The sequence below is a fragment of the Carassius carassius genome, chromosome 5 (genome assembly GCF_963082965.1).
Source record: "Carassius carassius chromosome 5, fCarCar2.1, whole genome shotgun sequence".
Lineage (NCBI taxonomy): Eukaryota > Metazoa > Chordata > Actinopteri > Cypriniformes > Cyprinidae > Carassius > Carassius carassius.
The window spans coordinates 1,959,505-1,977,399 of record NC_081759.1 but is presented as its reverse complement, the minus strand read 5'-3'; the positions used below and the strand labels follow the sequence as shown (position 1 = coordinate 1,977,399).

General features: G+C 34.7%; 1 protein-coding gene across 1 annotated transcript in view; it reads left to right on the top strand.

Annotated features, from left to right (window-relative positions):
- Positions 1-17,895, top strand: part of LOC132140585 (peripheral-type benzodiazepine receptor-associated protein 1-like) — a 109,045-nt gene that overhangs the window by 72,289 nt on the left and 18,861 nt on the right. The window contains exons 8-19 of the mRNA XM_059549398.1: positions 5,634-5,795; positions 6,477-6,560; positions 6,653-6,742; positions 7,473-7,595; positions 7,681-7,785; positions 8,952-9,002; positions 9,180-9,212; positions 11,909-12,062; positions 13,303-13,380; positions 15,623-15,843; positions 16,763-16,869; positions 17,072-17,181. Coding sequence (XP_059405381.1) covers positions 5,634-5,795; positions 6,477-6,560; positions 6,653-6,742; positions 7,473-7,595; positions 7,681-7,785; positions 8,952-9,002; positions 9,180-9,212; positions 11,909-12,062; positions 13,303-13,380; positions 15,623-15,843; positions 16,763-16,869; positions 17,072-17,181 — 1,318 coding nt within the window. The remainder of the gene's footprint in view (positions 1-5,633; positions 5,796-6,476; positions 6,561-6,652; positions 6,743-7,472; positions 7,596-7,680; positions 7,786-8,951; positions 9,003-9,179; positions 9,213-11,908; positions 12,063-13,302; positions 13,381-15,622; positions 15,844-16,762; positions 16,870-17,071; positions 17,182-17,895) is intronic.

The following is a 17,895-nucleotide window of genomic DNA, read 5'->3' as shown; positions in this document are numbered from 1 at the left end:
TTTAATTTTGTGCATTTTATTTTAGAAAATGAGTTTCGTTTATTTTATTGCAATTAGTTTTAGTCAAAAGAGATATCATATAGTTTCCTTTTTTTATGGAGTGCAAAAAATTTCTGACTATTTGTACTTATTTGAAAATATAAAATATTTTCTGTACTGTTGCTCATGTTTCAGCTCTGTTACCTCTTCACACTTGATTTTTTTTCCCAACAAAGGTTTAATCAGCTGTATTTAATTTAATTTACATATTATTATTTTACACATGCTGTTTTTGATTTAAATTTAATGACACTTTTATGTAATTTTCTACAGTAGTTTGTCATTTTAGTGGTCTGTCATCTCGTGTCAAATCTGGGTCGTGATTTTTGTGAAGCAGAACCAGTAGAAAGCGCTGGTCTGCATCGCACTGACCAGTGTAGTGTAATCCTCTGTTGTAATGCTGTTATTGCTCGGCCGCTTCTCTGCGCTCTCAAGTGTCATTCATATAAAGGGATATCTAGAGGATTTTTCCTGAACCCAGACATATCCTCTGTGAAAGCGGACGGTCAGGAGTCGGATTATATTGTGTGTGTGTGTGTGTGTGTGTGTTATGATGTGTTCATGTGGGGTTTTTCAGGGCTTATTTTGTGTTTACACTCAAATGAATGTTGTTTTCTGCTCTTATGTAATGGACTACACCATAATCTGTAATACTAGCTAATGAACAACTCAGTGTACTGAAACCAGCTTGTGTGCGTGCGTGCGTGCGTGTGTGTGACTGAAAATGCTTTCCCATATACCAGTTTAATGCTCAACTCCTACTCAACCAGTGACTTGAGTTTGGGCTAGGACTGACATCTGTTTATGGGAGGAGCAGGTGCAGTAGACATGTTTCATTAGCAAAATCTATGACTGTTTATTCAGTTTTGGTTTTTCCAGTGTTGCAAAAATGATCACCTTTAAAGGAATAGTTCATCCAAAAATGGATGAAAATGTGCTCACCCTCAGGACATTCGAGATCAGATCAGATTTGGAGAAATGTAGCATTGCTTCAGTGTCTCATCAGTGCTCTGAAGTGAATGGGTGCCGTCAGAATGAGAGTCCAAACAGCTGATAAAAACATCACAATAATCCTCAGCACTCCAGTCCACCAGTTAATGTCTGGAGAAAACAAAAACTGAGTGTTTGGAAAAGACAAATCCATCATTATGATGTTTTTAACTTCAAAATGCTTCCATAATACATAAATAAATAATAATAGTAATAGTTTGTCTGGTCTGAATCAGGAGAGAAATCTGCATAGATCAAGCACTGTTTACAAGCCAAAACGGCTCTAAACAAACAATGGCAGGATGTGAGAGACAACAGCAGATATGGACTCATATTTTGGCCAGAAGCAATGATTTAAAGTGAATAAGTCTTTCTGATGGATTCGTTTCCTAAAAAAATACTTGTGGATTATTGTGATGTTTTTATCAGCTGTTTGGACTCTCATTCTGACGGCACCCATTCACTGCAGAGCATCCACTGATGAGACACTGATGCAATGCTACATTTCTCCAAATCTGATGAAGAAACAAACTCATCTACATCTTGCATGTCCTGACGGGGAGTAAATCTTCAGCAAAGTTTCGTTTTTGGGTGAACTATTCCTTTAAGTCTTAATCAGGTTGATTGCATCAGACTTTCTCATCAGTATGTACGTTGTGTGCATACTGTATGCGTGCGAAAGGCTTGAGGTTAGTTAATGAAATGGCCAAACTTTTGACAGCTAGTCTAGGTTGCACTCACTTTACTGACCATTTGAAGTTTAAATCTTAGCTGTCCTCGCTCTCTCTGTAAAGCCTGGATGAGAATGGCGGTACAGGGTAATCTGGTCATTCGTGACACACACACACACAGAAAGAAAGGGGCCATGTTGTGTGTGCTCTAATCCCCTTTGACAGCAGAATGGTACGGTCCTATAATCCTCTGGCTCTTGCCGTGGAAGCGTTGAGAGGGTTTTGGGTGGTAGGTACGACTTCAGCCTAAAGCGAACCAAAGATTCCCGCAGCCGTCCCAAACGCAGACACTTTGCTTTCCGTCAACTCACAGGACAGGGGTAGGTCACTTTTACCTGTCGTGACATGTTCAGACTTGGAGCTGTTGCAGAGAAGAATGCATCCTGTAGCGTGATCATTGCATGTAATGCCGTAATATGCATTTGTTATATGATTCTGAATAGTCTGCGTCTGTGTGTGTGTGTGTGTGTGTGTGCACGTGTGCCGTCAGCGCAGGAGTAATTATAACACTCACCTGTCCTCATCTGCAGACGAGCTCTGGCGTCTGATTACGGCTCTTCCAGCTTCTCAGAACTCACTTGCACAGTCGTGTCTTTGCATGCATGAAGTGTGTGCATAATTGTGCACGAAAGAATAGCTACAGAAGAAGCACTTTTTAGGCCTAGTTTGGATGATGCATAACTCAATTTGGTGTTTTACAACAATTCAGTTCAGCCAGACGTAACAATTTAAATATGCAAACAGATTGCAGTAGCAAAATGCATGAAGACAGTCAATGCATTTAATGCATGTGCTATAAAAGCAAACCAGTGCCAAGCAGGCCAATCCATTAAGGTGCTTTTTAAAGAAGTGATCTAGTTACCCGTTTCAGTAGTCCATGGGATTACAGCAATGTGCTTATAGTGAACAGAGGCCGACGTATTGGGTCGAACAGCCTTAACGCAAATAAAATAAAGCTTAAACCGTAGGTTCTGTTTCGGATCAGTTTATTTGACTGAGTTTTCAGTCTTAAAGGTGCGGATGAATAGGATGGTGAGCAAGTGTTAGCTTTAGCCGCCAGCAGGCCTGTGCATGAGGACTCAATATAAGGCAGTTTAACCCTTTATGTCTGTAATTTGAGGGTTAGTTTTCTATTTAATTTAGAATAAAGAAGAAAAGTTTGTCTGTGCAGATTGCATAAAATCAGAATGGGAGTTTTGTGCATGTTAGCTTTACAACTGTGTAAATGCATTATCACTGTTATATTTGATCACATTATCACAGTTCATGAGAATCGTTCAAACATCAGCTATTCAAGGAAAGATGCCACAAGCAGATCGTTGGTTAATTTTTATGCACTAGTCAAATGTAAAGCTATTTTGCTCCTGTAGCATGTCTTCTTTTAGACTAGTGAAAACAAAATGTCAAAAATATTCATTTAAGCGTTCATTTCATTACACTTGATCTTTTTGCATCTGTAGATTTCAGTTCCTTTATATCTTTTTAAAGGCCATGAGCTTTTCTCCACATCAGCAGCACTTACATATACCAGCTTTATTCCATCTATATATTATTCATATGTTGTTATACTGTATGTCATTCACCTGAAACATTTTCAACATTTTGTTTTTAAAAAGGAAATGGTATTGTTGAATCCCTAGTTTGGTTAAACACATTCTTCAAAATATCCTCTGCTGTTTTCATCCGAATCTATCAAGGTTTGGAACAACTTGAGGATGAGCAAATGATGACCTGTCCCTTAAACATGTGCTTTTGAACCTCCACCCAATATTCCCCAACTATTAAAACTGCAGTTGCATGTGTCTGACAGTTTAATTTAATTAGTGCACACACAAATCTGTCATTACACTTGACAAAACAAAAAAATAGCACTCACTGTACAAACATAGACTTTGCTTTCTTTATATTTTTTCATTGAACTAAATGGATCTGAATAGTGAAACTGTTGTTTTCCTAGAGCTGCCTTACAGCAGAAATCATATTTGATTCATAGTTGTTGTGTTTCACTGTGAAGCTGCTTTGAAATAATCTGTATTGTATAAAGCGCTATAGAAATAAAAGTGGCTTGACTATAAATAGTGATTATAAACGTTTCAGTCGACTTCATGACCTTCATCAGACATCAACATGATCTCATTAGGTTTATAAGGAATATTGGTAACACTTTACTTAAAGCCTTTATATACAATGCTTTAAAATTGTAATGCACCTTATGATGCATTGTATAATCTCATGAATAACTGTAACCACAGTTATAATACTTACCTATTCATTTTTACACTTTTAGAAATTGTAACACATTCTAACAGACCTTCAAATGCATTTTAATTTTGGTTACAGTTTGTATATATATATATATATAATGCATTACAACATGCTTCATGTAAAGCTTTAAATGTTACCAGAATAATAAAAATCCAATGTTCATTTCTTAAAAAAACATAAAGACAAGATTCCTGTCTGAATCTGAGCCATATAACAACTATTTGCTCAATTGTAAGTAAATTTTTTAGTCAGAAAAAAATACAAATATAATCCAGGTGCATCCACACAGTCACAGAAAATGACAGATTTTATGAAAAAGCAGAGTTAAAAAAATAATAAATTCACTCCTTTGCAGATTCTAAGTAAATAATACATTATTATGTTAAGTGCATTTAAGCTAAGATAACAAAAATAAAAAATTATAATAATTCCAAAAATATTCATTCTTATTTTGTGAAAAAAAAAAAAAAAAAATTTTATATTTCTGAACTCAGCACCTTCAATTTAGGTAATATGAGGCCATTTTTTTCAAAATCGACAGATTATTATTAATTGTTTAGTTTTTTTAAGCTCAATGGCTATAATAAGTAAAAGAACAATATTTAATTGCGAAAGAAACATGCATTTAAAACTTTAAGCCACTGGCTTGATTTAAATCGCTTGTACCATGGTAGGTTTTCTTTGAAAGGTTTGTGCTTTATTATTCAGCTTCTCTTTGGTGAGCACGAATGGGATTTGAACTTCCTGAAGCTGACTGCAGCTCTGAATCATTATAGTGTGATAAAATCACACTCACTAACAGAATAAACATTCCTCTCATTATGGATCTCTCTTGGTAGAGTATGACTTGTATAGCTGCTGAAGTTTGGTCTGTTGGCCAGATAGTGAGAGTGTGTGTGATGTTAATGAGTCTGTTACTGGGTCGTGGCTTTGGCTGCAGTGGAATAGTTCCACTTTGAGCATAAGTAGGTATGGTCACTAAAATTAGCCACTAAGGCATTTGACCCTTAACCTGCTGAGTAAAGACAAACTGTGACCAAATGTCAACTTCTCCCATGACTGGTACTTTCAACTAAACTATAGCTACATGGACTTTATGAATGCAATGACGGTAAAGTGTGGATCTTTTGATAACTGGTAATCGATAACAAGAAAAAAAAAGTTAAAGAAATGTAAAGTGTAAGTAATGTAAGTTAAAAGGATTGCATATCACATTTCATGTTGACTTTCAGACCATTAAGACTTATTTTCGTGGAGAATTTGACAACACATCCCTGAATTATTACAGAAATATGTACTGTAATGTGAAAAAATCTCATTGGTAGAAACCATTTTTTGAATTTCACTGAAATACAGATTTTTTGAATTTCAGAAAATACTGGTCAATTTCACACACAATAATAAAGAATTGGCAAATAGCGCACTGAATGTCTCTATTATGAGAATTGGAATTTTTTTTATTTAAAGAAATGCACTTAAATATTTTAATGCAAATTTGATTTTGTCTTTTTGAATGAAATATTTTTACATAGTAGTTTGTTGTCATTATCATATGGTAAAGCATTCGTAACCCTTTGGTTACAGTTTATAAGTGTTTGTTTTTTTCAGGTTGTGTTTGAAGCCCCGCCCACAGCAGTAGATGAGGCCCCTGTTAAGGGGGAGGAGACTCCTGCAGAGGGGGAGGAGTCAGAGACGCAAGTGAAGCCTGAACAGGGCACAGGCTCCACCCACCAGGAAGAGCAGACCACAGAAGAGCGTCTTCAGTTGCTGGTAAGAGTCACATGATCACAGATATATGTGTGTGTGTGTGTGTGTGTGTGTGTGTGTGTGTGTGTGTGTACATTCACACTGACACCAAATGCTCTTAAATATGCACATATTTTGCACTTTAAATAACAAACCACACTGAATTCATGGGAGCCTGGGACAAATTAATATGCACTGTGAAAAAAACATGTCATGAAAAACCTGGAAATATCAGGAAATTCAAAAAGTTTTGGGAGTCTTTAAAAATCTTTAAAAACCTATATAGTTGTAGAATTTTTCTAGTTTTGTTCAGCTGTAAAATATTCAGTTTTATATTGTAGAAATTGATATTTTCAGATTTTTTTTATTTGTCTTTCAAACTTGCAGTCTTTACTATTTAAATCATTATTATTTTTATTAATATTTGTTGTTTATTACATTACTATATTTATTATTTGTTACAAATGTATTTATTAAATATGTTCATTCTTGTTTGTTTTTTTGGCACTGTGACACATTGCTTATGGGGTGACAGTTAAGATGTTTTAAATGAATGTTTAAAATGGAAAATCCCTTAGTAGATATAGAATTTCTAGTGTTGTTCAGCTGTAAAAAATAAATAATATATAACCTCATGACTGCAAAAGTCATGAGGTTCTCTTTTCATTTGATTAATATATATCCATGTTTCTGATGTTTCTTCAGGAAAGTGAGTTGGGCAAGAAGAGGAAAGAATGTGAAGTTCTTGAGCATGAGGTGCGGAAGAGACAGAAACGATGTCTTGATTTGGTGAGTGTTTGCTCATATTTTAATGCTTACAGTGCATGTCTCCTGCATGTCAGGCTGAAAAACTGTGTGTGTGTGTGTGTGTGTGTTCACAGGAGAACCAGCTAGTGGACGAGCGCAGCAGAAATGAGCACTTAGTGGAGGAGGCAGAACTCCTCAGGAGAAAGGCTCAGCTGCTCGACCAGGTGAAACATTGTCAAATAAAAATAGATTAAATATTATTTAAAAGTGAAAATTTGCTGAAAATGTGCTCACCCTCAGGTCATCCAAGATCAGGATGAGTTTGCTTCTTTATCAGATTTGGAGAAATGTAGCATTGCATCACTTGCTCACCACAATGGATGCTCTGCAGTGAATGGGTGCCGTCAGAATGAGTCCAAACAGGCGATAAAAACATCACAATAATCCACAGCACTCCAGTCCATCAATGTCTTGTGAAACCAAAAGAAACAAATCCATCACGGAGATGTTTTTAACTTCAAGTCCTCTGTCCATAATATTGCTTTCTCCAGTGAAAAAGTAACCTGGTCTGAATCAGGAGAGAAATCTGCTGAGATCAAACACTGTTTACAGGCCAAAACAGCTCTAAACAAATATGTGGCTGGATTTTGATGTGAGAGACAACAGAAGATGCTCTTTTTCACCGTTTGAGGCACCATATTATGGATTACGGAGTGTGTTTAAGGTTAAAACATCTTAATGATGGGTTTGTTTCTTACAAACACTCAGTTTTGTCCTCTCAAGATGGAAACTGATGGACTGGAGTGCTGTGGATTATGGATGTTTTTATCAGCAGTTTGGTCCCTCATTCTGACGGCACCCATTCACTGCAGAGCATCCATTGATGAGACACTGATGGTGTTTTTCTGCTCCCTCTGGGGTTTAAAGGTCAGTGTAAACTCTGTGTTTCTGTAGTCGCAGGCTGAAAATGAGGAGCTGAAGCAACAGCTCTGTGTTTTGAACGCTCAGCATAGTTCAGTTCTGGAGGAGAACCAGCGACTCCGTGCAAAGCTGGAGAACCTAGAGCAGGTCCTAAAGGTGAAACACTCACGTTCAGTCCGTTTCTCAACATGTTCACATTGCATCCGGTGTGTAATTGGGTTGTGTGTGTGTGTGATGGCAGCACATGCGAGAGGTCGCCGAGCGCAGGCAGCAGCTGGAACTGGAGCATGAGCAGGCACTGGCTATCCTCAAGTTCAAACAGGATGAGATCAAGCGACTCCAGCGGGTCAGTTGCACACTGTTATTGTCATCGTAATTCTAATGGGAGTTTATATCGGAAGAAGTCTAATGTTGATGCTTCGTATTCCAGAATGCAAACTCTGATGATATGAAGACATAGGGTGTAATCAAGGGTTATGTGATGAATCAGAGTTAACAATGTCAACACGTCATGCCTAGCTAGAAGAGAATGTTATGGATTTGTATGAAAGTGTGGCATTGACATTATTAATAATCCTGGTATTGTAATATCAATATGTACTTTATGTTGTAGTTATTCAGTCTTTACATGCCTCTCACGGTCACAGCATCATAAACTGTGACAATTTTGTGTTACATTTTTATTACTTGCTAAAATTGTATTATCAAGTTTCAAATAATTATCGAATTATTATTTATATTGTTGGCTCTGTGACAAATTGCTTATGTTTGTCATTTGGCACTTTAGATAAAAACATCTGCTAAATGAATACATGTAAATGTATCATTTAATTTATTTTTTATTTTTTATTTTTTTATTATTATCAAACAATTTTACTAATTTATTGATGACTCTGTGACAAATTGCTTATTTCCCTCATTAATTCATTTAGATATTATTACATGTTAAAGGTATAATTTAAATTATTATTTGTCATTTATTAATTTATTTACTAACCTATTTTTTTTTTTTAATGAAATGTTTTAATTATTTTTTATAGTTGGCTCTGTGATGAATTGTTTACGTTTCTCATTTGTAGCTTTAAATATAAGCTCCTGATGAATTAATACATGTAAAAAAGGATAATTTAAATGAATATTATTGATCTTTTATTTTTATTAACTTTATTAAAATAAAATAAAATATTTCTTGTTTATTAAGCTTTTATTTCATTTTTGAAATATTATTATTCATTGTTGGCTAAATGAATAAATGTAAATTTATAATTAAAATTATTATTTCTTTTTTATTAAATTCTTATTACTTAATTTACTGAAATTCTGTTTATTAAATATTTTATTCATTATTTATTGTTGGCTTAAATTAATTGATTCTCTTCCTCTGAACATGTGAATTGCCATTATAAGAAATGTATTAATTATATTTGTCAGCACTTTTGTGACAACATGCATGTCTTGCACAGCTGAACTGATGAATCAGATATTTATATGTGAGATCTTGTGCTTCCACAGGCTCAGTTATTTGCTAAAAGGGAACATGAAGGTGTCGTGCAGATGCTGGAGGTGAGTTTTACATCTCATTGTTTTTGATATGATAGTTTCTTGTTAAATTAACCATTTAAATGGCATTAACTAAAGAGCTGTGACGAGTGGATGATAGAAAATGTCAGTGTTCATGATGCTTGGGGTTTTAATCCCTGTATATTTGTGTGTTGTTTAACTGAGTCGTGTCTTTCTCAGGATCTGGTGCAGCTCGTATTGCACAGAGAGCTGGTAGAGTACAGCGTGTGCACTTCCTGTTTGATGTGTCGCATTTCCTGTTTCTCTCTCTATCACCGATGATTGTATGTGCAACCTGCAGAGGGCTCTGTTTACCTACTAGTCCAATTGTGATTTCTTTTTAAGTACTTTGAATTGTTTTACATACAATATTGGCAAAACATCCATTTAAATTTTAATAAAATGAAAGAATTGTAAAATAAATAAACAATATGCAACCGATTAAAATGCAATAAAATTAAATATTAATTCAACAAGTTGGGAATGAACATTTAGAGTGCTTAGAGAGCTCTTGAATGTGGTGTTCAAAGCAGTAATTTGCTTTATTTTATCCAAAGTAACTCATATTGCATTTGACCTTTACATGATATCAGTATCAATGGGAAGCAAACCCTTGATCTTGAGCGTGTGAAGCCCAGATTTCTTGCTTGACTGTCCTTGCAATTATCTAGAAAATAAAATACAGTATGAAGCATTTCACTTTTGTACCTCCGAACTGAAAAATAACTTGATACTCTCAGTTTTGGTGCAGTTTGAGTCTTGGTGTTTTAGATGCATTCTACAGTGATGCGGTTCAACAGGTCCTGGACTGCAGCGTTTAATCATCTAATCTAATATCTACTCGGACTGTTTTTGAAATGCATGATGTTTCCTCTCTCTCTTTCTGTCCTATACTTTGTGTTTTGTGGCCACTAACCAGAATACACTGGACTGCATGCAGGTATCAGACCCGCTCAAAACACATGCATGTGACCAAACCACCCCTCCCACACACACTTTTTTCTTTCTTTCTTTTTTTGCTTTAGTTTCTAGAGCTTGTGTGTGTGTGTGTGTGTGTGTGTGTGTGTGTGTGTGGTTTGTGCAAGCTGTTTTAGGTTTTCTCAACTAGACAAGGTTTTAGCACTCAAGTGCAACACTCCTAAAAGTGTAGTTTTATTAGTTGGTGCTGATCAGCTTTTTGTGTTGCAATATGCAAATTAATTGTGCTGACTATTTTCTTGTCTTAAAGTTAAGTGCGACACTTAAAGTTTGAATGTGACAAATAGACTTTTGAGGTACGACTTTTACAGGAAACTCTTTATTTTTAGAGTTTGAGCATTGACTGAACAAGTGACAGTTAACGTGTGTGTGTGTGTATGTGTGTGTGTGTGGGTGTGTGTGTGTGTGTGTGTGTGTGAGAGAGAGAGAGAGAGAGAGAGAGCCTTGTGCTCTGTGTGCCAGGAAACTGAACCACAGAGCCGGAAGTGAAACTAGCTCACCGTACTCTCACAAGCACTTGAATGTTTAATGCTTTTACTACATGTTTGTGTTTTACACTCAGCAAAATGACTTTAGCCCCTTTCCTTTTTTCCTGTTTACCTCCTCATTGCTTTATTTATGAAGCTTTATTGTGTTGCAAGATGCTATTTTATAAAAGACTGTGCGTATATCATGTGGTGATTATAGCAGACTCAGTGTGTTGATGTAGTTATCTAGAAAAACTACACACCAGGTTTTTATGATTTTTTTTCAGTAACTCAAATCTTTACATGTAAGAACTATTAAAATAGCCTGTGTATATAATTAGCACTTATTGTTTGTGATTTGAACAAACTCTAAACAATAAGGAATAAACTTCAGTGAGTAATTTAATTTAATTTATATTAACCCTCAAAATTACGATTTTCATCTGTTGATGATAAATTATATATGCACACATACATACATGCATACATATATATATATATATATATATATATATATATATACTTGTGTGTATATGTATATATCTTGCAAAATGCTTTTTTACAAAGACTTTGCATGTTTCATGTAATTACAGCTGACATAATGTATTAATATTGTTATCTAAACCCTAGGTTTTTATGATTTTCTAGGTTTTAAGTTTTATTAACACAAATATTAACATATGTAAGAACCATTCAAATTACTGAAAATTATTCCAAACAGCCATATATTTTAAGGAGGGATGTGCTGTTTCTGATCAGACTTAAGATTTTAATAATACATTTAAATAAAAAGTTTATAAACTTTTGCCATCTTGCAATGATGCTTTTCATAAAAAATATATATATATATACAACATGAACAGTCTTATATATAAAGATCATTAATTTTATATATGTAGTATTAATATGGTTATCTAGAAAACTTACACACCAGGTTTTTATGATTTTAACTTTCAATAACACAGACAATCAAATGTTCCAGAATAATTAGTGCTTATGGTTAATTATTTGAACGGACAAAAAAACTTAAGCCATAAACTTGTGACTTGTGATTTTCATCTGTTGGATAAGTAATATTTATCAGTAAATGTATAAATATGCTATTTAGTTGCTTTGTTAAAATGTAATGATTGTTTAAGTTTTTAAGAGCACTTTCCACTGAGATTAATATAACTTGATAAAAGTTCACAAAAATGAGTTGAAAACCAAAATAATTGATAGCTCAGATTGACTTTTCGTTTCGATTATTAAGCTATAATTTGACACAAGAGCCTTGTGTTGATGATGTCATCTTGGTCGCATCATCACATGCTCTGATTGGCTGATCCCACATGTGCAGTGCATCATTCATTGCTTTGGCTGACTAACAGTATCTGCATTTCTTCGTCAGACAAGCTGATACGTATTAATGCACCTCATGAAGATTAAGTAATATCTGGATATTAATGTCGACCCTGTGTGTAGGCAAAAGTTCGTGAGCTGGAGGAGAAATGCCGCAGTCAGAGCGAGCAGTTCGGGATGCTGTCACAGGAACTGGACAAATTCAGAGTTCAGGCCTCAAAGATCGACCTGTCGGGCCCCGGCCTGACCCAGCTGACCAATGGGGTCGGCCTGTCCGGTGAGACTGATCACTGCACGACACATAACAGATGCTTTTGTGTTCTTTCAGATTTAAATGAAGGTTTTTGCATCAAATCAAAGTTTGCAATGTTGATTTGTTTCGCAGCTGATTTGTTTGGGTCGAGGCTTTTTATTGCAGAATTGTGTCTTTCCTTGTCATTCTCTAGCATTGTTGGCGTTTTATTTCTTTGAGCACATGAAACTGCTCTGCAGAAACAAAAGCGGCGGTTTTCCTTTAAGTACCGTACCTCGAGATGAAATGCTGCAAAACCAGCTGCTGTTTTACATCCTCAATCCACAGCACAGAGTAGTCTGATGTGTTTGTTTTTCAGAGTTTGGTTATGTGCATTGGTCCACTGATACAAGATAAAACAGTAGCCTAAAGCCCAGTGAGCTCGCTGTGCACAGGCATCAGTCTCAGCATCCTAAATGAAATGCAGCTAGTTATGTGAATGATTTGAAACACTCTGCAACACTAGTGGAGTTGGACTTCATCATAAGTTTCTAAGCTAATAATGCTCATGCTCATTACACAAGAAAAAAAATCAAGATTAAATCCTTATTTAATTATTTATTTATTTATATTCAAGTCTTAATATAGGGTACAAGTTTTGGGTCAGTATATCTTATTTATTTTTTTTTATTTTTTTTTTAGCAATTTTTATTCAGCAAGGATGCATTAAATTGATCAAAAGGCACAACTGTTTTCAACATTGATAATAATCAGAAATGTTTCTCAAGCAGAAAATTATATTGATTTCTGAAGATCGTTTGACTGAAGACTGGAGTAATGATGCTGTTAAAGACAGCAATCAATTACATTATTACAATTGAAAACAGTTATTTTAAACTGTATTTTTTCTCAATATTATAGCTTTTGCAATATTTTTTATCAAATAAATGCAGCCTTGGTGAGCAGAAGAGAGATCATTTTAAAAGCATTACAAAATCTTACCAACCCCAAACTGTTGAATGGTTGTGCATCCTTAATGATTATATTTTCTCGATTTTTTTTCTGTCTTAATGCATTCTGGGTTTCTGTAGAGTTAGGCCAAAACAAGCTGTGTTTGAAGGTAACATACGGTAGTATTGCTGCTTTTGTGTCGGGTCGGGTCACACCTCTGATGCTTCATCATGCTGTCTAGGTTGGCAGCTCACTAGGTTTTGGAGCACAGCCTAAGAACGAGTGTCTGAGATTCATAAGTGGATTGCGACTGCATTATCCCCTCTTTTTCCAGGCACAAGTGCCTCATGGGAAGACATCGCGTTCTGGAGTTTGGAGGGTAATGAAGCCCTCTGTGACACCTCTGAGTCTGGTACTATTGAGATCAGTTTGGTTCTAGGTGTCCGCCTGCATGAAGAACACATGGAGTGTGACCGTGTAGTGAGCAGTGGTCACATCCATGAAGATATGTGCATAATATGTGCAGTCCTGAGCTAGAGCTGGGCGATATGACGATATATATAGCGTGAGAAACCAGTCGATCATAACGCCCACCGCTAGCCTGAACCATAAAGCGCTTTATTTAGTTGATGTTCTTTGTGTTGATTGTCAACATTGTTAACATAGGTTTGGTTTGGTTTCTGTCATATGATCACTTATGCAATTGGTAGCATAAGACATTGCATGTCTCTCAGCTTTGTGAGGATATGATTGGCTGCTTTATTCTGATGGTCCAATCAGAATTCACCATGGGGATATGTGCTTAATCACAGCTGCTGCTTGACTATGTTCACAATGGCATATTACTTAATACATTACTTATTATTTTTGCAGTAATGGTTATTTATACATACAGTACACTACTGGCCAACAGTTTGTAATAATAATGAATTTTTTTATGTTTATGAAAGAAGTCTGTTATGCTCACAAAGGCTGCATTGATTTGATCAAATACACAGAAAAACAGCAAAACATTATTACAATTTAATATAACTAGTTTATATGTGAATATATTGTAAAATGTAATTTATTCCTTTGGTCAAAGCTGAATTATAAATATTATAAATGTTTTATATCACTTTAATGCACACATATTAAGCAGCAAAAACTGTTTTTAGCATTGATAATAATAAGAACCATTAATAATAATAACTGAGCAGTAACTAATGGTTGCAAAAAATTCAGCTTTCTTGTCGCATGAATACATTTTATTGATGATTTTTTTTGCTGCATTAAATTGGATTAGAATGTAAAGTAACTGTGGATTTTTTAAAAAGATGATAATTACTAATTACTGCAGAACTGAATGCAGTTTGTACTGTGCTGTTTGCTGTTAGTACTCCATTCTGAACATAGTCCTGATCTTTTGTTGCAGGTCTGAATGCATTATTTTGTTTAGCACACAAATAACAGCATGTTAACATGCACTTTTTAGTTTCTGCTATGCATTTTTTGTGTTTCTATTTGCTTTTTCTAATTAATCCTCTGCAATATAATGAATTCTTAAAGCTGCAGATGAAAATGCTCAATGCAAATGACATTTTATATCAGGCAAACAATGTATAATTGTGAGCAGAGGGAGGAGATGAAGGTCAAATAATGATTTCTATTGGAGTCTCAGTGATGGGGGTCGTGACCTTTATGCAAGCAGATGGTTTTCACTTAATCAGCCTGATTCTGACCTGTAGATCACAGGGGTCGACTAGACACATGAACACATCCTTGTAAACCGCAGCTCAAAGCATTATCCCACATCTGTGCATACACACATATGCATGTTTATCTCATTGAGGACATACTAGGGATGCACCGATACTAAATGTCCTAGCTGATACCAATAACCGATTATTCATATAATAATAATAGTTTAGTTTTCTTAAAGGAAAAAATCTCTCCCAATTAATGCTGTAAAATGAGCCTTCTCATTTGGTACTGGTGCATAATACTATAGGTTAAAATGAACAATAAAACTATTATTTTCAGTTCTATATATTTTAATATATGTGAATCTGGACCACAAAACCAGTCTTAAGTGTACATTTTTCAAAATTGAGATTTATAAATCATCTTAAATTCTGAATAAATAAGCTTTCCATTGATATATAGTTTGTTAGGAGGACAATATTTGTCTGAGATACAACTATTTGAAGTTAATTGAAAATCTGGAATCTGAGGGTGCAAAAAAAAAAAAAATCAAATTATTGAGAAAATCGACTTTAAAGTTGTTCAAATGAAGTTCTTAACAATGCATATTACTAATCAAAAATGAAGTTTTTATATATTTACGGTAGGAAATTTGCAAAATATCTTCCTGGAACATGGTCTTTACTTAATATTCTAATGATTTTTGCCATAAAAGGAACTTCAATAATTTTGACCCATACAATGTATTTTTAGCTATTGCTACAAATATACCACAGAGACTTCTTCATGTTCACATATAATAATCACAATCAAATAACAATGGCTGATAGTTCTGATGATTGCTTTTAGCAGCCGATACTGATTATTGGCCGATATATCAGTGCATCCAGAACCCAGACATCTCAATATCTTCTCAAATTTATGATCAGCATTATTTTAAGTTGTACTTCTCTGCAATCGTTGCACGTTAGATGTGGCTGCGGTTTTGCGGACAGGCTCCACTCCACACGCAGCTGAACTGTCACGTCCAGAACGCTCACCGACCGTCAAACACCGAGAGCTGCCTGCCATCAGCCTGAAGTCCGGCTCAACGTCCAGCCCTACGCTACCCAGATCTGAGACAACTCACCTCTCACCCAAATCTGCTGGATCTCACCCAGCCAGCCCCAGAAAGGCCAGTCCTACACATGAGGTGAGAGGAGATACCAGTGTTTAAAGGGATGCACAGACGCAAAAAGAGCCAATATTTGTTATATACAGTTTCAGGTTTGTTAGACAGCTGGATTAGTGTTTTTATCATTGTCCTTAAACTATTTATACACACACACACATATATATATATATATATACATTGCTTATAAGTACATGTGTCTAGTACAGGGGTCTGTAACCTTTTTTGACATGAACTAGGACTTCATAACTAAATAAAAGAAGTTACAAATGTAGACACATACAGAGCTGATTGTTTTGCTGCACTGCTTTTATGTCGAATCATCTAGAATGCCGGTCATTTGTTGGTTTTGTCTGGGTTAGATTTCATCTATGAGTTTACATTAAAGCTTTTGAGCTTTAGCTGGGAAGTTTAAAAACTGTTCCTCTCGCTCTCGGCGCGTGTGCCGCTGTCTAAAGCTGATATTCAGTGAGATAATCCTGAGCAGTGCTGCTGGATTATGAAGGCTGTAGTAGTTGTAAGTGATTATCCATAAAAGGGTTTTACCCTTGAGCTATAAATACTGCCTGCATGCCTCCATTACTTCTTACTCACAGCAGCACTATATTTAGATGATTTCAGCAGCTGACTCTGCAGGTTTATTAAACCACAGACCTGAAAAATTGACATTCTGCATGTGCTGCATAATGTTAGGTAAATGAGCACAATGCATGCATAGTTCTTATTGTTTTTTGTGGTTTTGAGTTTTGCTCATGGTTTTTGAAGATCAGGGGTCATGTAATCTGTCCATGCAGACATCTTAGTGATTAGAATCATCGGAAATACAACAACAAAACATCTGGAAAGTGTTTCTCCTTTCCAATTTAAAGTTTTTTAGCCTATTGATTTTACTATCCTATGTGTTCAATATGCTGTGTGTGTGTTGATGTGTGTGTTTCAGGTGGACACTGCTAGTGAAGTTGAGGAGCTGGATATTGATGTTTCTCAGGCGTCGTATTCAGTCAGTAAAGGAGCAGCGAAACTCCAGGTCTTCATCGCACGGTACAGGTAAACAGTATTTATCTTCATTTATTGATTTCTGCTTACGAGCTTACAGCATGTGCTAAACTGCCATGGCCATCAACATTGTCGTGGAGAAAATCAACCTGTGAATGGTTTAGTTGAATGATACAGTTCAAGTGAGAGAGTATCTTAACATCGATCAAATAACACAGTTTAAATGGAGGCTTGTTTTATTTTCTAATTGCAGTTACAATCCCTTTGATGGTCCTAATGATAACCCAGAGGTCGAGTTGCCCCTCACAGCGGGGGAGTACATTTACGTCTATGGAGACATGGATGATGATGGCTTTTATGAGGGTGAGTTTATTACAATTTGTTTAATTCTTTTTTACCATTTTAATACTTTATTATTCTTTAATAAAAATAAAAAAAAGATAAAAAATAAATGTTGCACTCATATGAGACCAGTATATAAAAAAAAATGAATGTTAAAATTTCCAGATTTTAACTTGTAGCTTTCTTTTGTAGTACTCATTCAGTATGCAGGCAGTATCTGCCTGAGATTAAAAAAAAAAAAAAAGTTTTTAAGTCATTGATTTTTAATGAGTAATAGTTTTTTGTTTTTTTTATAAATGATAATATATATTTAAAATATTTTTACAAATGTTAACAAATATATATTTTTAATTAATAATAAGATTTGCTTTCATAAATGCAAAAAATAAGTATTTGTAATATAATTTTTATTAATGCTTTTACTTTTTACATCTTTTTTTTGTAATGAATAATACAATTGTTTTACATAAATGCTGAAAATATTTAATATTTATAACATATTTTATTAATATCTGTTACAGTTTTTGAAATCATTGATTTTTGAATAGTAATGAATAGTAAAAAAATTAATTATAAATTTCTAATGTTTATATAGGTTTTATATATATATATATATATATATATATATATATATATATATATATATATATAGATATAGATATAGATATATAGATAGATAGATATAAACATATATCGATATAAACATATATGCTGTATATAATTTAAATTGTGTAT